General features: G+C 39.3%; 1 protein-coding gene across 1 annotated transcript in view; it reads left to right on the top strand.

Moving 5' to 3' along the window:
- SLC9A2 (solute carrier family 9, subfamily A (NHE2, cation proton antiporter 2), member 2) overlaps nucleotides 1-21,940 on the top strand; it is a 180,631-nt gene that overhangs the window by 114,243 nt on the left and 44,448 nt on the right. The window contains exons 4-5 of the mRNA XM_006884547.1: nucleotides 13,783-14,000; nucleotides 14,643-14,845. Of these exons, the coding sequence (XP_006884609.1) occupies nucleotides 13,783-14,000; nucleotides 14,643-14,845 (421 nt within the window). The remainder of the gene's footprint in view (nucleotides 1-13,782; nucleotides 14,001-14,642; nucleotides 14,846-21,940) is intronic.

Here is a 21,940-nt window from a genome sequence, read left to right as displayed (position 1 = left end):
CGACTCGACGGCACATAACAACAACAACATGCCACATGCTCAGTCAGGTCATACCAATATACATATTTAAGAGTAATTTGAAATGTTTAATATTACCTTACTTGGTTTACTCATATCTAAACATTCTTCCCCTCTCTCTTCAATTATAAAATGGATTCTTCAGAAATTCCATGCGTAGTCCACCATTTCTCTCCTGTGCCTTTGCATGTGCCATCCTCTTTTCCTGGACTTATTTCCCTCCACTTCTTTCTTCTTGGCAAGCACTTTCTTATCCTTGAAAACATTGTTCAAAGTTTCCTTTGGAATTGAACTAGTAGTTTCTCCCTTCTGTAATTCCAAACCATAATTCATATTACTAATCCCTAGAATTTAGATTATAATTATTTTTGACTGTTTATAACCTTAGATCATTAACTCATTTGATTGCTGCCCTAGACCCAAGCACAGGACTTGTTCCAGAGTAGATGCTGAGAAATATTTGTTATTTCAATATATATCACCACATCTCAACATAAAGAAGACAAAACATTTCACCCCTTTGCCAGTAGGCAACATCATGATAGATGGAGAAGGGATTGAAGTTATCAATTTTATCTTGCTTGGATCCACAAACAATACCCTTGCTACTTGTTATTGTTGTGCTGTGCCATCAAGTCGTTTCCAACTCATAGTGACCCTATGTACAAGAGCCCTAAACGCCATTCTATCCTGTGCCAATCTCGCTGTCTCAAACACATTCATTCCCACCACTCCACTCACAGAATCCATCCATCTCAGCTAGGGTCTTCCTGTCCTGCACCAACCCTCCATTCTCCCAAACATGATGTCCCTCTCCAAGGACCAGTCCCTCCTTGCAACATGCCCAAAGTATGTCAGATGTAGCTTCAGAATCCTTGACTCCAGAGAACATTCTGGCTTCACCCTCTCCAGGACAAACCTGTTTGTTCTCCTAACAGTCCATGGTATATTCAGTACACTTCTCCAGCACCACAACTCAAAGGCATCAATTCTCTTTCTATCATCCCTGTTCACTGTCCAACTCTCCAATGCATAGTACATAATTGCAAAGATTATAGTCTGGATCAGGCTCACCTTAGTCTCCAGCCTGACATCATTGCTCTCCAGTACTCTTGAGAGGTCCCTCACAGCTGACTTTCCCAGTGAAATTTGTCTGCTGATTTCCTGGCTGCTGTTACCAAGAGTGTTGACTGTACAACCAAGTAAACGAAAACTATCTCAATCTCTTCATCCATACTGATGCTGCCAATTGGCCCAGTGGTGAGAATCTTTGTTTTCTTGATATTGAGCTTCAATCCATATTGAAGACTGCAGTCCTCAACCTTCTGCAGCAAGAGCTTCAGGTCCTCCTCAGTTTCAGCGAGCAGGGTTGTGTCTGCATAACACAGGTTGTTGATGATTCTTCCACCAATCCTGATGCCACATTCCTCCTGCTACAGCTCAGCATCTCGGATGATCTGTTCTGCATACAGATTGAAAAGCTATAGAGACAAATGCATCCCTGATGGACCCCTTTCTTGATTTTGTACCATCCAGTGTCTCCCTGCTCTGTTCTGATGACTGCCTCTTGGTCCAAGTATAGGTTTCACATTAGCACAATCAAATGTTCTGGGATTCCCATTCTTCTCAGAGTCAGCTGTAGCAAAAGTTGTACTTCCCTTGCAGTCAGGAAATCAGGAGCTGTATTGCACTGGGCAAGTCATCTATCAGGGATCTCTCCAAGGTATTGGAGAGCAATGATATCAGTCTGAAGATTAAGTGCACCTGATTCTTGTCAATCACTTTTTAATTGCATGGTCTTTGAAGTCACAAAGCATCTGAGAGCTAGACAGTGAATAAGGATGAAAGAAGAAGGGTTGATGGCTTTGAGTTGTGATGTTGGAGAAGAGTACTGAACATCCCATGGGCTGCCGAAAGAACAAAGAGATAATGTCTTGGAGAGAGTACAGTCAGAATACTCCCTGGAGGCAAAGATGATGATGCTTCATCTCTCTTACATTGGCCATGTTTCTAGGAGGGGGGACATCATGCTTGGAAAGGTGGGAGCTTAATGAAAGACAGACTCTCAATGAAATGGATAGACATAGTGGCTGCAGCAATACCTCAAGTGTGTGAGGGCTGATGAGGATGGCACAGGCTAGGATAGAGAGGCCAGAGTTACTCATAGACCCCTAGTTTATGTTTAAAAGGAATATATAGATTTAAGAAATTCCACTAGGATCTTCAAAATGTAACAAATTTCTTGAGGTTGTTATAATGGATGGATATTGTGATAGTCAAGTTATAGAATGAGGATGAGAACTTGTGGACTGAAGGCATGAAGTGGCCATAGGCTCATACATTAATGAAAGAAGAAATGTTACCCCCATGGAACCTGCAGAGGTAGGGAGCAACACTGTGGCGTGACAGGTAATCAAGGGCACTCCAGACCACATATTCCAAACCCATTAAGGCTGGGACCAAAGTTCCTCTGTAGATCTCTTTTTTATTCTTAGAAAAATATGGGAAACTCAGATTTGCCATGATAGGAAAGACTGTCTAATCTAGAAAATGATCACAGCAGCTGGCAAAAGAGATTTTATTTTTCCACTATTCTTAGGAGATTGTTTGGTATGTACCTCCATAATCAGAGAGATATTCTAGCTTATCTGTAGCTTTCTGTAATTACAGTGATATTTATGATTAGGTGGTTTGAATTCAATTCAGGTGATACCATAAAAAAAATTACTATGTAATTAAATACCTTCAACTTTGGATGGACCATTAAGTCATATTTGACAAGCCAGATATATTTGGAAGGCTTGTCCTGGCCCCACAAGAGGACATCAATTTAGAAGATCTATGGATACTCGTTTTTATTTTTAGGTGAAAATTTTATTAGAAAATATAAGTCCCAAAGAGCAAGACGGGTAAAGGAATATAGAAATGACTATGTGGACTTCTTGAATAGGAAATTCTCAATACTGCATGCTGGAGCCCTAGGTACTTGCTAAGTGCTTTGTTTCCCCCTACAGTGTGTCTCTTTATGTTGGTAGGAAACAGCATTAAGTTACAGAGAGGTGTCTGGCGAATGAAAAAACTTAACTGCTGGTGTCGTGTTAAGGATAAAGCAATGGAAAATGATCCCTTAGCTATTCATGAAAACTTAATTTCTTTTTTACACTTAGACTGAAGCTACATAAATAGAAAGTTTTGCTAAATTACTCATATAATGAATTGATGGTGTCTTCTTCATAAGTTAATTTGTGTATGATTAATAGTATTAGGGTGATTTCAGAGGGAAATATTTATGAATGTCTATGATACATATAATATCTGTGAATATTAGAACATTCATAGAAATTGTTTTCTAGCCTATTAAAAATAACTTTTTTGAGTAATAAAAAATATTAAAGTCCAAGATATCAGTTATCCCCAAGGTCAAATCTAAAGGGTAGGTGAACATGAGAAACAGATGTATTTAAACTTCGTATAACTGATATTTTAAAATATATCAGTGATTGAGAAAATCTGAGTTGTGAATACTTAATTATTCTCTACATTTGTCAATATACTTTCTTAATAATAAAACAACTTTGAAATATACTGTCCTCAGAAATAGAGACTGTCAGGTTGACGTTCGACAATTTCATGAGATAGCATATGATCAACAACCAATGGGAGGAGCCCAGTCTGCGCTGAAGACATTTTGAAAAAACAAGGCTTCAGGAATTGATGGAATAACAGCTAATTTGTTTCAATTACCTTAATTATACAAAGCTGGAAGCTCTCACTCCTAGGCCAAAAAAATTGGAAGACAGCATCCTGGTCAACTAATAAAAAGGGACCCATATTTGTGCCTATCCCAAAGAAAAGTGATGCAACAAAATGTGGAAAGAATTGAACAGTATTATTAATATCACAAGCAAGTAAAATCTCGCTGATAATACTTTAAAAATTGTTAGAGCAGTACATTGAAAGGATGTGCCAGAAATTCAATATCAGATATATATTGTAAGAAAGCAGATATTGCCAAGAAAATGTTTACTTGTGTTTTATTGATTATGCAAGGGCACTGAACAGTGTTGGCATAATATAACAAACTATGGCTAATATTACAAAAGATGAGAATTCCAGGATACTCAGTTGCTTCCATGTGGCACCTGCATACTGGCCAAAAGGCAGTCCTTTAGACTGAGAGTTTAAAGTTAGAAAAGGTGTGCATCAAGTTATATATTTTTATATGTATTTGATCTGAGGTTGAGCAAAAATTTCAAAAGCTGATCTGTATGAAGATTATGACATGAGGATTAGAGGAAGACTCATTAAACATCTGCAATATGCATATGACACAACCTTGCTTCCTGAAAGCACAACAGACTTAAAGCACTTTTTGATAAAGATCAATGACAACAGCATTCAGTATGAATTATACTGCAACATAACAAAGTAGAAATCCTTACAGACAGATCAGTAAACAACATCATAACAAGCAAATAAGATACTAAAGTTGTTACGGATTCAATTTTATTTGGATTCACAAACAAACAAACAAACAAACAAAACCCACTCTGAAAGCAGCAGCCAGCAAATAAACAGCGTGTTGCACTGGATTTGTTGTTGTGTTCCATCAAGTCAGAAGCAAATCATAGCTGACCCTCCAGCAGGTTTTCAGAGGCAGTAAATCACATGGGAGAAGATTACCCATCCTTCTTCCGCAGATCAGCTGGTGGATTTGAACCACATTCCTTTGAGATTGCAGTGCAGCTGCCTACTACTAGGCCAGCAGAGCTCCCTCAAAGGATAATAAAATCACTATTGGAGTAATCTGCAAAAATTGTTCTTAGGTGTTCTCAAGTATGACTTGTAGCAATCCTATGAACAACAGATCCGAACTCTGTCCTATACTGTGTCATCCACACACTTCCTGACACACTAGAACCCATTGCAGCAGTTACTATGTCAATCCATCTGGCCGAGCGTCTTCCCCTCTTTCACTGAGCTGCCACCTTTCCAAGCATGATGTTTCTCTCCAAGGAATAGCAACAAATCTAAAGCATGTAAATGAAGCTTTATCATCTTTGCCTACAAGATGTACTCTGGCAGCACTTTCTCCAAGACATACCTGTTTGTTCTTTTGGCTGTCCATAGATATTCAATACTCTTCTCCAGCACTACTGCATTAATACTTCTGTTATACTTATTCATTATCCAGATCTCAGATATATAGCAAGTGATCAGAAAAAACATGGCCTCAATCAGACACACATTAGTCCTCAAACTGGTATCATTGCTTCTCCCTGTTTTGGAGAGGTCCCCTATAGACTTTCCTAGTGCAGTACGTCTCCCGATTCCCTGACTGCTGCTACAGAGGACCCCTTTAAAGTATCTTAAGGTGAAGATATCACTTTGAGGATAAAGATTGTGGTATTTTCAGTATTATCATATGCTAGACAATATATGATAGAGAATGAAAGCCCTTGAGTTATGATATTATAAAAATATGTACTGTACCACGGGCTTCAGGAAGAATATGTTTAAACGAATGTGTTTTAGATTGAGTACAGCCAGAATATTCCTTAGAAGCAAGGATGGTATGATTTTGTCTCGTATACTATGACTAGCTCTCAGGAGGGACCTGGAAAAGGATATCATGCTGGGTTCAGAAGAGAGTCAGCAATAAGACAAAGACCCTAAATTGGATGAATTGACAGTTTCCACAACAATAGGCTCAAACATAGCAACAATTATGAGTATGGCAAAGGACTGGGCAAATTTTCATTCTGTTGCTAAAATTTTTTATTTTGTTGACTCCAAGTGTTGCTATGAGTCAGAATGAGCTTGCAAGCACTTGACAGCAACAATAGAGAATTTTAAGCAGTAATATTGCCATTTGACAGCATTTTGTTACGTATCCTCTAGTAGAGTGCTCTGGAAGTATAGTCCTTAGGGAGAGGCACTGCTAATCCAAAGGGGATGCCTCTCTGGCAGTTCAAGGTCACAATGACTCTGCAGGAGAAAGACGGGCAGTCTCATACAGCCTCTGCAAACACACTGGAGGGTCAGCTGTAAGTCACATCAGACTCAACAGCAATGAAGATTGTTGTTCTTTATTAGTCAACATTTAGTAAAGGCTTATTAGTTTGTGTGCAGCCTTCGGGACTACTAGAGGGTCAGCTGTGAGTCAGTTCCTTCTTTCTGGTAATGAGTGAGTTTCTTAATCATTCTTCTGGTTCAGATTCTTAATTCCTGTAATCAGTGATACTCTCCTCTTTGTGTGGGAAAGCCTTCTTTTTCAGGTAAAGCATAATTAAGACAAAATATGAAAAATTATGATCTTTAGAAATTTATCTAGCCGATGGTTTGAATTCAGGTAGGTGCTGGCAAGATAGCCTGTATTGACTTGCCAGGGAAGATGCCACTTTTTGTTTGTCCTCTCAGGCATAGTGGTGTTGACACATTCCAGTATTCCATGCCAAGTAGGTATGATGAGATATAGCTCCCACTGGCACGTGCCACCCAGCAGCGTGTGTGCAGCTGGTAGGCATGCTTGTGCAGGTTTGTGCTTGCAGGTCTGTGCTTTTGCTTCCGACCGCCACAGAAGGAAAGTGAATGGAACAGCAATGTGATGGGCTGAATAATGACCCCTTACAATGACCATGACCTTAGTCCAAGGGACCTGTGAATTGATCACATGACAGGGAATATGAGACGTACTGCAGCTGTAAGTTTAGGATCTTGTGATGCAGACACTTTATTGGACTGTCTATGTGGTCCTGATATAATCACAACCAATCAGTTGCTGTTGGATGAATTCTTACTGATGGAAGCTCCATGAGTGTCATATAGAAAGATGCTCCACCAGATTTTCAGTGGATGGTTTTTAGAAATAGATTCCAAAGCCCTTTCTTCTGCGATATCTCTAGGAGGACAAAAATAGTCACTGCTTTTAATAGCAGTCAAACACTTTGTCTTACACAGGGCAAAAGTCCTTTTGAGAAGATAGCTCTTAAAAACACCTAATTGCAAAACCCCTCATTGCCATTAAGTTGAAGCTGATTCATAGCTGACCCGCCAGCAGGTTTTCAGAGCCTATAAATCACATGGGAATATATTGTCTATCTCCCTCCCAAAAAGTAACTGGTGAATTTGAACTGACCATCACTGGGTTGTAAGTGCTATCAGAGTTCGTGAGAATGATGGTGGTTATTGTGGTTGTTGTGAGGTGTCATTGAATCTAGTATAACTCATAGTGATCCTATGAATGATAGCTCTGAACCTTCCCATAATTACCCTGAGCCAATGTCACTGTCTTCTGATATACTTGACTCCATTGCCATGGTCACTTTTTCAATCCATCTCATCCAGGATCTTCCTCTCATGCCTTCAGTCTTCTAAGCATAATGTCCTTCCCTATGACTTGCACCTCCTGAAAACATGCCAAAAGTATGTGAGACAGAGTTGCAAAATCCTTACCTCGAAGGAGCAACCTGGTTTCACACTCTCCAGGGCAAACTTGTTTTTCTCTTGGTAGTCCATGGGGTATGTTCAATACTCTTCTCAAGCACCACAACTCAGAAGCATCTGTTGAGTCACTGTCAAGATCTCAGATGCATAGGAATCAATTGAGAAGACCATGGCTTGGATCAGACACACCTGGGTCTTTAGACTGACATTGTTACTGGTTAGCCCTCTGGACAGGTCTGACATAAATTTTCCCCATGCAGCTCATCTTTTTATTTCCTGACTGCTAATGTCAAGGATGTTGATTGTGGATCTGAGAAAGATGAAATAATTAACAATATCAGTCCTTTCTTCTCCTATTATGATGCTGTCTAGTAGCTAGGTGGTGAAGGTTTTTGTTTTCCTCTTGTTAAGAGGCAATCCATATGAAGGCTCCAATCCTTGATCTTCTGCAGCATGAGTTCCAAGTCCTCCTCAGTTTTAGTGTGAAAGTTTGGGTCATTTGCCTAATGCAAATTGTTGATCAATTTTTCTCCAATTTTCATGCCACATTCTACTTCATAAAGTCCAGCCCCTTGAGTGATCTGTTCAGTGTATAGATGGAAAAGGTTTGGAGAAATGATACGTCCCTGATGCACTCTTTTCTTGATGTTAAACATGTTATATTCTCTTACTCTGTTCACACAACAGCCTCTTGGTCTAGGTATCAGTTTTACATCATCACAATCAAGTGTTCTGATATTCTTCTCAAAATCAGCTACAATTTATCATGATCTAAACAGTCAAATACCATTGTATAGTCAATAAAACACAAATAGCCATCCTTCTGATACTTTCTTCTTTTAGCCAAGATCCGTCTAAACTTTTTTGTTATTACCGTTGGTCCTTGACCATGTCCTGCTTCCTGAAATGGTTGTGTCAGCTAATTCATTTTTGGTATAGTGACTTTAAGTATTCCTCAATCTTTTTAAAAATTATTATACTAATTTATTGACAAAACTAGAATACATTGTTTTTCCAAACAGATTCTTCCAATTTCCCTACCCCCATCAAATTGTACAACTCCTTGCTTAACCCCCCATCCCCTGCACATTCTCATCTCTCTGCTTCCACCCCCCTCCCTTGGATCAGCATAATGCTCTCCTGTCCCTCTCAAGTTAGGTAATAATTTACAAAATCATTGCTTCTGCCTTCTCCATTGTGTGAATGTGCCATGATTTCTCAATCCATTCATTTGTGGTTGAATATCTGGGCTGTTTCTATGTTCTTGTGATGGTGTGGTGAATAATGCTGCTATGAACATTGGTGTACAAGTCTCCATTTGTGCCTTAGCTCTCATTTTTCAGGGTATATTCCAAGTGGTGGGATAGCTATGTTCTTCAATCTTCTTTTGATGTTTCCTAGATCATTCAAGATTTTGTCCATAGCATATTTTAGTATTGCGGATCGAGGCTTGGATTTGATTGTCCTTATGTTGTACTCCAAGAGATATCATCTACCTGTCATTTTCTTGTGTTGGGGAAGTGGTTTGCTGCTATTAATAGCTTAGGTATGAATCTGTTTCCTTGTTTATCATCTGCTCTTTTGAGTAGAGTGTTTGTCTGTCAGATGCTGTATTAAAGCAGAGCTCCCAGATTAAGACAGACTTGGAAGAAGGATTGGTCATTCACTTCTGAAGTAGCAGGCCTTTGAAAACTCTGTGAACCACAAAGTTCACTTAGGCTATTAACTATAACAACAGAAGTTAAATGCTAATATTGGAAGACACAAAAAATGAGGAGGAATAGTTGCAAACATAAACGAGTAATCAGAACATGGAACAAATACAGTATAAATGGGGGGAAACCAGACATTAAAAAAGAAATAGAATACATATTTGCATAATTTAGCATTGTTATTGTTGTTGTTGTGTGCCATTGAGTCATCTGTGACTCAGAGCAACCCTGTGCACAACAGCCCTAAACCCGGCTCTATTTTGTGCCAATCTCATTGTCTCCGACACACCTACCCCCATTACAACAGTCACTGAATCAATCTATCTCATCAAGAGTCTTCCTCTCCTGTGCTGTCCCTCCACCCTCCCAAGTATGACGTCCCTCTCTAAGGACTGGTCCCTCCTTGCAACATGTCCAAAGTATGTTAGCTGAAGCTTCAGAATCCTTACCTCCAAAGAGTAGCCTGGTCCTTGAGGTCCTTGAGGAGCTGCAGGATGAACCTGTTTGTTCTTCAAGGAGCCCATGGTGTAATCAGTATTTTTCTCCAGCACCACAGCTCAAAGGCATCAATTCTCCTTCTGTCATCCCTAGTCACTATCCAGCTCTCTGATGCATATCAAGTAGTTGCAAAGACTGTGGCCTGGATCAAGGGCACCCTTGTCTCCAGTTGGACATCATTGCCTTTCAGCATACTAAGCATTAATGAACTGAAATGGATTGGCATGGGCCACTTTAAGTCAAACAATCATGTGATTTACTATGTTGGGAACAAAAAATGGGGAAGAAAATGGAGTTGCATTCATTCTCTAAAAAATCATTTCTAGAGCCATCCTGAAGTATGAGTTGTGAGTGACAGGACACTATCCATACACATTCAAGAAAGACCTCTTGACTCCACTCTCATTCAAATACACACAGCATCAAAAAAAGCCAAAGAGGAGGAAATAGAAGATTTCTATTAACTTTTGCAGTCTAAATCAGTCGAACATGCAACCAACTCCATTAATAATAATTGGTGACTGGAATGCAAAAGTTGGAAACAAGGAAGAAGGACTGGTCATAAGAAAATACAGGCTAGATGACAGAAATGAGGCTGGAGATAGAATGACAGAGCTGTTTACAATCAATGATTTATTCATTGCAAATACCTCTTATTAAAAAACACAAATGGTTACTGGTGAAGATACTCATGGGCCTTGCCTGATCCACTACACAGGAATCAGATTGGCTCCATCTGTGGAAAGAATCACTGGAGAAACTCAACATCAGCTATGAAAACCAGGCCAAGTGCTAACTGTGGAACAGACCATCAGCTACCAATATGAAAATTCAAACTGAAGCAAAAGAAAGTGAAAATAAATTTACAAGAATTAAAATATAATCTTGAGTATATTCCACCTGAGTTTAAAAACCATCTCAGAACATGTTTGAGTCATTGAACACTAGTGAGCAAAGACCAGATGCACTGTGGGATGTTATCAAGGATATCATCCATGAAGAAAGTCAAAGGTCATTATAAGATAGAGGAAGGAAAGACCAAAATGGATGTCAGAAGAGACTCTGAATATTGCACTGGAATAACAAGAAGCCAAAACAAAAGCAAGAAATAAGGAAATTAAAGAGTTGAACAGAAGATTCCAAAGGATAGTTTGTGAAGACAAAGCAAAGTATTAGTACAAAATGTGCAAAGATCTGGGGCAGAAAATAAAAAAGGAAGAACTTGCTTGGATTTTCTCAAGTTGAAGGAGAAAGAGAGAGAGCTGAAGTTAGAGTGATGTAGCTGGAAGTCAAGTAATAAGCCAGATAACCTCTAGAAATTGATGAGACATGGATTCTCTTGCAGAGCCTCGAGAAGTTCTGTTAACACTTTGAGCTCCTTTAAATGTATTTTGTGGTTGTGCCTTCAAGAACTAGAAGATGATAAATACGTGCTATGGTAGTAGGCTGGCAGTAATTTCTTGGCTATAGCAATAGAAAATTAATACAACTAAGCTTGTACCTAAAAAGGGGATGAGCAGGGGCTTCAACTAGAAGAGAAAGAACTCTTTCACATCAGTAGTAATTACACCATTGATGTGTTGAGGGGGAAATGAGGCTTAAGTCCTTAATATTCAGACTTTGAATCAAGCTGCCTGGCTTAAAATCCTGGTACACTATTTACTAGTAGTGTAATCCTGTGTAGGTGAGCCTCTGTTCTCTCTTGTTCTCTTGTCTGTAAATATGGAAATGATAGTAGGACTTACCTCCAAGGCTTGTTATGAGGTTTAGCTGATGTAATCCATACACAGGTTTGCATAGTGCGTGGGACAGAGTAAGGGTGCTATAAATGTGACAGTTGTTATATAAACCTTAAACTATTCAAAGGCTCTATTTGTAACTGGTGAATTTTATTAGCACATTTATAAGTCTATTCTTTCTTTTAGGAAACAATCTCAGTTATATAGTCTTCATTCACATGTATCTGAAAAAAATACTTCCTCATTCCAGGGATAGAGACGTGGCTCCGTGCAGTGCTAAATACATGGAGTGCTGGTTTTGTTTTAATATGGGGCACAAAATAAATGTACATGTTTTCTATATAAGGAACTCGTCTGTTTCTTGTAAAGAAACATGATTATCATTTAACTGTTTAACCCTTAATTCAGAGATCTTTTAACATCCTTCATCTCTCCTTTTGCTGAGAGGTGGGGAATTTTCGTAAGCCATCAGAACACTTGTCTTATGGTACAGAGAAGCTCATGACAAGGTTAGTGAAGAGAGAGAACGTAGGCCATGTGGTTATTATGGCTTTGGAGTTAGGAGAGTATGGAGCACTTTACAAATCATTTACAGCAATGTTTTTATCACATAGTTAGTGCTGCCTTAAAAGTGGAACCAAAATAAATAAAAAACCAGACCCACTACTGTAGATAGTCTTTTCCAACTCATAATGACTCCATAGAATAAAATAGCGCTGTCCTATAGGATTTCCCAGACTGTAAATATTTAAAGACGCAGCCTACCTTATCCTTCTCATGTCGACTGGCTGATGAGTTCAGGTTGTTGACTTTGAGTTAGCAGACAAACATTCTAACCACTATACCACCAGGTCGCTGCTGAAAAATGGTACAGCTAACTCTAATTCTGTCTTTCTGGTCCATTCTCAGATAATCTATTACTTTATAGTACCTATACCACTCTAATTAGAACCTAAAATATTGTTCTTTGCCTCATACTAAATGTCCTCTGTGGGTGGCATTTGTGTTGATCAGGAAAAGCAGTCCAGATAAAAGTAAATGTGTACAGTAAGACAAGAATACAATAAAGAGTAGTGATGCATTTGAGGAAATTACAAACAGCTGAATCACATGTTTGCGCCAGATGGAGAGAAAGCAAGGGGTGGAGCTGAAATTATCAATTAAGGAGAGTATGAAGAACTTTATCGACTAGCAGTGTAGATTTAAGCCTAGAACCTTTCATTTTACAGAATATGCAAATGTACACTTATGTAGTATTGGAAAAAATGGATTCTTAGGGCCTATTGTTTTGGAAATACTGTGTATAACATAAAATGTTTCCTTGTGGCATCTACTTCTGAAATGGCTTCCTTCCGGAAACTTTATGAACATGGAGAAATAATCTAAGTTATACAAGTGTTCAGGTCTTTTTGTTCATAGGGTTACGATGAGTCATCTGTAACTTGATGGCACTTAACAGCAAAAACAACATTCATATATATTTAAGGGTCTCTGGTGGTGTTATGTGTTAAATGATACATTGGTAATAAAAGGTCAGTTGTTCAAATCCACTGCTTGTTCTGAGAAAGAAATGGGTAGTTTCTTCCTATAAAGATTTACAGTCTTTGAAACCTGAGGTAGAATGATTGGATAACACTAGTGGCTTAGTGGTAAGAAGCTGAACTGCAATCTGGAAGGCACACGGTTCAAGGCCACAACTTGCTCTGTAGGAGAGAGATGGGCAATCTCCTCCTGTGTGATTAACTGCCTCTGAAAACCCACCAGAGGGTCAGCTATGGGTCAGGTTCAACTCTGTGGTACACAAGAACAATTTATTTTTAATTTTCCAAAATTGAAAACTGTAGCTAAGGCTTTAGGACTGAAAGGAAGAAGTGGATTAAAATCATACTCAGGATGTAGATGGGGCAGGAAACTGGGAGCAAAGAAGTGATGAGGCAGCGAGGTTTCTGGTTTCATATTGTGTCTGGAGAGATGGAGAATAAATTGGTTTTACAGAAAGAGAATCCATTTTGGATGTTTTTAAGAATTGTTCAGTTTGCAAGGCTAACATTCTAAATGTCATTTTAAATGGATAGCTGAGAGTGCTGATGTCCATAGATGCTTGAGAATATGGATCAGAAAGAAGAAAGGCTGAGGGACTAGAAAGCTATGTGAATTCAGATAGTTCATATAGTGGACATTGATCTCATTCTTCAGAGAAAATAGGCTACCTACAGTTTACATGAAAATCACAGTTACTTGTAAAAATAGGTCATGTTGTACAGTCATGGGCAGAAAGATAGTTAGGATTTAGTTCTTATGTGCTGACATACATTCTGATGAAAATTCTTTGTTTTATGTTGAAACAGAATCTGTGTCTTCTCTTTCAGAATCACTGCTTGTGCCATGACTATGAATAAGTATGTGGAAGAAAATGTATCTCAAAAGTCGTACACGACCATCAAGTATTTCATGAAGATGTTGAGCAGTGTCAGTGAGACCCTGATCTTCATCTTCATGGGTGTGTCCACGGTCGGAAAGAACCACGAGTGGAACTGGGCCTTCGTCTGCTTCACCCTCGCTTTCTGTCTGATCTGGAGAGCACTGGGTAATGAGCATTTGTTTCCTTAAAAAAAAAAAAAAGAGTAAACTTATTTAAAATTGAGTTTATTTTTTTCTTGTTCTTTCTTTTCTGTCGTTGCTGTTTCTTCCCTTCTCTACCCTTGTATTTCTTCTTCCTCGTATTTGTTACTTTCTTGTTCTCTGAGTGTCTTCATTCTTTGTTATAAATCACATTAGCTTCGCTGAGCTTCCTTGGATGGAGCCCTGGTGGTACAAGGGTTAAGTGCTTGGCTGTTAACAGAGAGGTTAGCAGTTAGAACCTAATTAGTTAGTGGCTCTGTGGAAAAAAACCCCACAAATACCTTAACAATCTGCTTCCATAAAGATTGCAGAAAAAAACCCTGTGGGGCAGCTTTACTCTGTCACGTGGGGTTGCTGTGAATCAGAATCAACTTGACAATGCCCAAGTGTAATAATTTCTCTAATTCCACCTTGTCCCCTTGTTCTGAAACTACAACAACAAAGACCCAAGAGCCTGCTTATCAGTGGGGAAGACAGAGAAAGAAAGGACCACAAGTCCCGTTCTTACATATTTGACTCTGCCACAGACATATGAAAATTATTTCATGCATATATTTTTATCTCCTAACCTCACACAGCTTGTTTTCTTTTGGTTTCGTCCCCTCAGGTGTCTTCGTCCTGACTCAGGTCATTAACTGGTTCCGCACAATTCCTCTGACTTTTAAGGATCAGTTCATTATTGCCTATGGAGGACTCAGAGGTGCCATCTGTTTTGCACTCGTGTTTCTTCTTCCGGCTGCTGTGTTTCCTCGGAAAAAGCTGTTCATTACAGCTGCAATTGTGGTCATATTCTTCACTGTCTTCATCCTGGTGAGTAGAATTTTTTCTCCCAGCAATGCCTCTTTCTCTGGTGGAAACAAGATCTTCGTACTATCATGATGAATTTCTTTCACAAGATGCCAAGTGGCAAAGGTGTAGCGAAGTGTTGGTAGTTATGACATTAGGGAAAATGATATTTCCTATCTGGACTCTTGTCACTGAATTGTCCAGGGGGCCAAAGAGAGTCCAATTTGGTCACTTGACTCACACAGAGGAAATATTATTTAAGGCAACTCAGCTAAGTGATCTAAGATTACTACTGGAAACTAATGAACTGCATTTGCTAATTCTGTCATTTGTCTCACTCTCTGACCAAATAAGTGTACTTGCTAAGTGACCTTATATCAGTTATTTGACATGAGTGAAACAGTAGGACAAATTTAAAAGGTTTAGTAACAGAAAGTGTGGTGGAAAGAACATGCATCTGAATTCTGACTTTGAAAGTTACTCCTTTTTTTGTGGTTGTTGCTTTTTTTTCTTTTTTCCCTGTTAATTTATTTACAGAATTCTAATACATTGTTTTCAAGAACAAATTCTTCCAATTTCCCTCACACCCCACCAATCAAATTGTACAACCCCATGATAAATAGCACCCCCCCTTCCCCTATAAATCCTCATCCCTCTGCTTCCAATCTCTCCCACCCCCTGGGATCCTTATACTCATTCTACAATACGAGGAAATTAAGAGTGGATGCCAATGTAGTCAAGCAAACCCAGCGTGGTGACAGTAGAGTTGTGAGATTCTAGAATCCATTCTGAAGGTGAAGATAGAGTCCACAGGATTTCTTGATGCATACATTGTAAATTTGAGAGAAAGAGAAGGGATGGAATATTCTGGTGTCTTAGAACCGAACATCTAGAATGATGGACTTGTCTTTAAATGATAAGAGGAAAGCTGTGGATAGAAGAGATATGAGAGGGGAGACTAGCAGATTATTTATGGACATGTTGGACTAGAATTATTATATGAACAAGCAGAGATGTTGAATTAATGTAATATGCTTCAGGAGTTTAGGAAAGAACCACAGCCTAGTTGCAGTCATCTGCAGATACTTTTGTAAGTTGTTTCAGGTAACCTTCAACTCATGGCAACTTCATGCAAAAAGAATGAAATCCTGTTCAGTGTCATACTTGCATGTCCTCTGGTCTATTGGAGTTCATTGTCATAGCCACTTTTTATTTTCATTGTCTTAAATTTAGGGGGCCTGTCTTCCAGCTCTGTATCAAACAGTATTCTGTTGGGATTTGTAGGATTTTCCTTGACTGATTTTTTGGAAGTAGAGCACTAGGCTTTTCTTCCAAGACTGTCATAATCTGAAAACTGATAAAACCTGTCCATACAGGAGATGCCACTGGTCATTGAAACATTGATGACATAACATGTCACATCATAACAACATAGAAACTGCCACAGTAGGAAAAACTGACAGATAGATGGTGACAGGAGTCTTTCAGTTTGTGAGACTGGAGTTGATCATCAAGTAAAATTGTGGATAGTAAAAACCAAAAAAAGAGAAAGAACTGAGCCCTGGGACAGCTCCATTTTAAGACATTGAGGAGAGAAGGAAATGGTCAGTAAGTAGAGACCAAGTGACCAATGACAAGAGGAATAAGAAAAGACCTGAAGCGCCTGCTGCAGAGTGTCAAGGACTGCAGCCTGCAATATGGATTGAGGCTCAATGTCAAGAAGACAAAGATTCTCACCACTGGACCAATTGGCAGCATCAGGATGGATGGTGAAGAGATTGAGATTGTACACAGCTTTAGTTTGCTTGGCTCCATAGTCAACAGTCTTGGCACCAGCAGCCAGGAAATTAAAAGGTGCATTGCCATGGGAAAGTCTGCTGTTAGGGACCTCTCCAAAGTGCTGAAGAGCAGTGGTGTCTCTCTGGAGACTAAGGTGCGTCTGATATAGGCCATGGTCTTCGCAATCACCTGTTATGCATCAGAGAGTTGGACAATGACCAAGGAGGATAGAAGGAGAACTGATGCCTTTGAGCTGTGGTGCTGGAGAAGAGTACTGAGAATATCATGGACTGCTAGGAAAACAAATAGATTTGTCCTGGAGAGGGTTGAACTGGGTGGCTCCTTGGAGGCAAGGATTCTGAGGCTCCGTCTAACTTACTTCGGACATGTAGTGAGGAGAGACCGGTCCTTGGAGAGGGACATCATGCTTGGGAGGGTGGAGGGACGGCGCAGGAGAGGAAGGCCCTCTATGAGGTGGATTGATTCAGTGACTGGGATAATTGGGATGGGAGTGTCGGAGACAGTGCGATTGGCACAGGACAGAGCAGAGTTTAGGGTTGTTGTACATAGGGTCGCTATGAGTCGCAGGCGACTCGACGGCACATAACAACAACAACACAGGATTTTTTTACTCACTCCTAAGCACTTTGAAGAGTAATTTAATCTTTCTAACAGTTCTGGGGCAAGTAACTCTAGGAATAAGGCACTATTACTATCCCTCTTTTTTAGATGACAAAACTAATACACTATAAGTGAAATAAAGTAATTATCTCAAGCTTATCTACTAGTAAATGATAGAGAAATAAATTAAAAAAAAATAAAAAAAAGAAATAAATTAACAATGATTTGATTTCAGCTCTAAATTAATGCCTTGTAGAATGTTTGACATATAGTTGTTGTTGTTGTTGTTAAGTGCCGTAGAGTCATAGACAAACCATAGGGACCCTATGAATGAAAGTCTTGGACACAAGATTTTCATCTTTTCTCCAAGTTCATAGAGTTTCTGGAGGCAAGCTCTTTTCTCAAGGTGGATGCCACTCTTGCTTCCAAGCCTGTTTTATTTGGGAAATAAAAAAAAGTTTATAAAAATAAAAAAAGTAGTCCCAAGAGCCAGAGGCCCAAAACCCTTTTAAAATACAAGGCCAAATCCAACCAGCTCATATCCTATTGTGAACAACAGCCACACCCTAGTCTCAACCCCAAAACAGAAAATATACTTTAGCAGAATCCAGCCATTCTGCTCATCTTCCCAGCCTACAAATAGCCCCATACTAGTGCCCAAAAGTAAGTACTCAATATTATTACTTAGTACAATTCGTCCTCTTTATTATAGTTATTTCTCAAAACAAAACCAAGCACTCATCTTTCATTTATATATACCTAACAACTTAGGTAATATTGAGTTGTTTGGATTTCCAGAGAAAGGGACGCTTTTCTGATTTAAGAAGATGTCCTCTCTCCATTTTCATCTTTTTTTAAAATAATTTTAATGAGCATTTACAGAGATTTTGGATTTCCATTCATTCATTGCTGCACTTCTCTCCCCCCAGAGCCTTCCCCCCTCCCAAGTTCGCTCCTCTCTTTCAAAAGTAAAAAAACCCACTCCTTCCCTGGTACACAATCCCCCCCCACCCCTCCCACCGCCCCACATACATTCCACTATGCAACCTTAATTGTGGACTCTTGTGATAACCATAATACCCTATCATACATCACTTTTAAATCATTGGCTCCCTCATCTGTTTCAGTGCAGTATATACAATTTATCCAGTTTTTCTCAGTCTTACCCCAACCCTAATAACAATCCCATTTTACAACCATGGCACCATGCAATATTTGTCCTTTTGCAACTGAGCTATTTCACTCAGCATAATGTCCTCCAGGCTCACCCATTTTGAATACTATTGCATGAGTTCCTTGTTTTTCAATGCAGCATAGTATTCCATTGTGTGAATATACCACAACTTCTCTATCCATTCCTTTGTTAATGGGCACCTGGTTGTTTCCAGCTCCTTGCTGTTGTGAACAGAGCCACGATAAACATGGTAATGACATGTCAGATAAGGACCTTATATCTAGAATTTATAAAATACTTGAGCACCACAACAAGATAAACAATCCAATTGAAAAATGGGCACAGGAATGAACAGATACTTCACCAAAGAAGACATTCAGATGGCCAACAAGTACATGAAGAAATGTTCAAAATCCCTAGCTCTAAGAGAGATGCAAATCAAAACAACTATGAGATATCATCTCACCCCAGTCAGAATAGCAAAATTTAACAGAACAGCAAGCAACAAATGCTGGCGAGGTTGTGGAGAAACTGAAACCCTTTTTCACTGTTGGTGTGAGTCTAAAATGGTGCAGCCACTGTGGAAGGTGGTATGGCGCTTTCTCAAAAAGTTGCAAACAGAGATACCATTTGACCCAGCAATTCCACTACTGGGAATATATCCCAAAGAGACCATAACCGACATCCAAGCAGATATATGCATGCCCATGTTTATCCATTTTCATCTTTATGATCTATCCTTTGTCATGTTGGTATTCATTGGTGAATGATCCCTTGTACCAGGAACTTTGGCAAATGCTTGTTTGCCAATCACCTCTTGAGATAGAGACTGGTATAAAAACTAAAGAAATAGATGAAAAGAATGAAAACAAACTGACTCAAGGAAGCACATTTTAAGTGACTGTTACTAAAGTTAAGAAATCCTAGGGACAGAGTACTTTACGTGTTGGGCTATGAGAAATGTTGGCAATTTGAATGTATCAGCTGCTCTGCAGGAGAAAGATGAGGCAGTCACCTTGTGAAAAGAATTATCTCCTCGGAAGCCTGTTGGAGAGTTACTATAAGTCAGAATTGACTTGACATTGAGTGGCTGATGTAGAGCCCCCAACTGACTAATTATAGAAGCATGTTCTTGACTATTAAGCCATATTGACTTAAGACATTATTTGAGTTGTTACTGTTATTATGTGCCATTGAGTCAAAATGACTCATAGCGGGCCCTCCGGCAGATTTTTAGAGGTTGTAAATCTTATAAAAGGAGATTGCTCATCTCTCTTTAAAGAAATAACTGGTGGATTTGAACCACCTGTCTTTGTGTTGGCAGCACAAATCTTTACCTGCTAAGTAAGTAGTTTCATTTATACGTGTGTTTACCAGTTTTCATGCAAATATCCCACGTGGATTTGAATTACCTCCTTAATCCAGGAGAAAACCATTGAGCCTTTTGGATATAATTATTACTCCTGTGTGGTGTCTAGTCGGCTCTGCTTCATTCATAGTAATATACTGTGTACAAAGGGCAGAACACTGCCAGTCTCATACAGTCTTCACAGTTGCTAAGTGTTTAGAAATAGAGACAGAAATTTAGCTCTTTTACTTTTCGTAGGTAATTATAGGGCCCAAGTGATTAGCCATCATTTAATTTATTACTCTCATATCTTGCCTTTAGCAATATTGTGAAGTGAATCAATTTTCCCCTGAGCATTTTAATCTCTCAGTGAAAATTCTAGGAGAGCATGCATGAGAGGAAAGGTCACGCAAGGGGTGAGCTCCCTCTTTTTCTAGACCTGGCACTTGTGACCTCACCAGCCAGAGCAGGTTCTGCCAAAGCTTATTAAATTCTTCTGGCTCTTCTCCCTTCCTCTCAACTTAAAGTGTCAAATATAAGTATCGAATATAAAAATAGAACTGTATTCGTCTAGGGTGACTAAATCCACTGCCATCATGTTGATTCCTTCTAAAGCAACCCTTAGGACAGAGTAGAACTGTCTTCTGCAGTTTCCAAGGCTGTATCATTTAGGCAAAGAGCCACCGCATTCCACCCCCCCACCCCCACCCCCAATTGAGCTTGTTCAAACAGCCAGCATTTTGGTTGGCAGAAAGACCAATTTATTATATTTACCAGAGAGGGAAAAGACATGGAGAGCAGAAAATTAATTTGCAATTAATAGAACTTATTGGGATAGGTGAAGGGAAGGGCACTGTTGAATGAACTGATGATCAGACACTATGTGTGTTGTAATTGTTGGGGTGGAGCTGAATGCATCTGAATGATTGATGAGAGGATAAAAATGACAATATGCTTATTAAACTTTCGCACACATCACAAAAACGTATGTATATATGTGATTGATGTTGTTCAGTTGTATGTGCCAGCGAGTCACTTGCAACTCATAGCAACCCTGTGTACACTAACTCTGAACCCTACATTATCTTAAGTCAACATCATTGTCTCAGACACACCTACCTCTGTTACTCTAGTAACTGAGTCAATTCCTCTCATCCAGGGTCTTTCTCTCCTGTACTTTCCCTCCACCCTTCCAAGCATTATGTCCTTCTTCAAGGACTGGTCCCTCCTGGCAATATGCACAAATTATGTGAGACATAACTTTAAAATCCTTGCCTCCAAAGAGAAATGTTGTTTTACCCTCTCCACAATAGACCTGTTTATTCTTTTGACAGTCCATAGTATGTTCAATATTCTTCAGCACCACAACTCAAAAGCATTGATTTTTCTATGGTCCTTAGTCTTTGTCCTTCTCTCTGATGTATAGCAAGCAATTGCAAAGACCATGGCTTGGATCAGGTGCACATTAGTCTCTAGACTGACATCATTGCTTTTCATTACTCTGGAGAGGTCCCTGACAGCAGATTTTCCCAATGCAATTCGCCTTTTGATTTTCTGACTGCTGGTACTAAGGGTGTTCATTGTGGATACAAGCAAGCAGAAATTGTTAACAATCTCAATATCTTCTCCATCTTTCATGATGCTGCCAGTTGGCCCAGTGGTGAGAATCTTTGTTTCCTTGATGTTGAGCTTCAGTCCATATTAGAGACTGAAGTCCTTGACCTTCTGCAGCAAATGCCTCAGGTTCCTCCTCAGTTTCAGCAAGCAAGGTTGTATCATCTGCATACCATAGTTGATTGATGTAGAATATAATTATTTAAGGAGCCCTGGGATCTGACGGTTAAACCACTTGGCTACTAACAAGTGGGTCAGTGGTTTGAACCAGCAGCTACTCCACTTACAAAAGATTTGGCAGTCTTCTTAATATATTTATAGACTTAGAAGCCCTATGGGACAGTTCTACTCTTTTCAAAGGGGCTGCTATGAATTGGTATCAACTAGATAGCCATGAATTTGATTTGCCTTTATCATTACTCAATAATATTTTATTCCATCATTATGACGTTTATTAAGGAAGTCAAAAGGCTGTACTTCAGGTTGGCACAAATATATAGCTGGTCAGGACAGGTTCTGAAATATGCTCACAGGCACCAAAGCTTCACATCTTTAGGCCAGTGTTACAAAGCTCTCAGTCCTG

The sequence above is a fragment of the Elephantulus edwardii genome, unplaced genomic scaffold (genome assembly GCF_000299155.1).
Source record: "Elephantulus edwardii isolate Elephantulus edwardi_28Jun2011 unplaced genomic scaffold, EleEdw1.0 scaffold00036, whole genome shotgun sequence".
Classification (NCBI taxonomy): Eukaryota; Metazoa; Chordata; class Mammalia; order Macroscelidea; family Macroscelididae; genus Elephantulus; species Elephantulus edwardii.
This window is presented reverse-complemented; position numbering and strand designations above follow the sequence as displayed.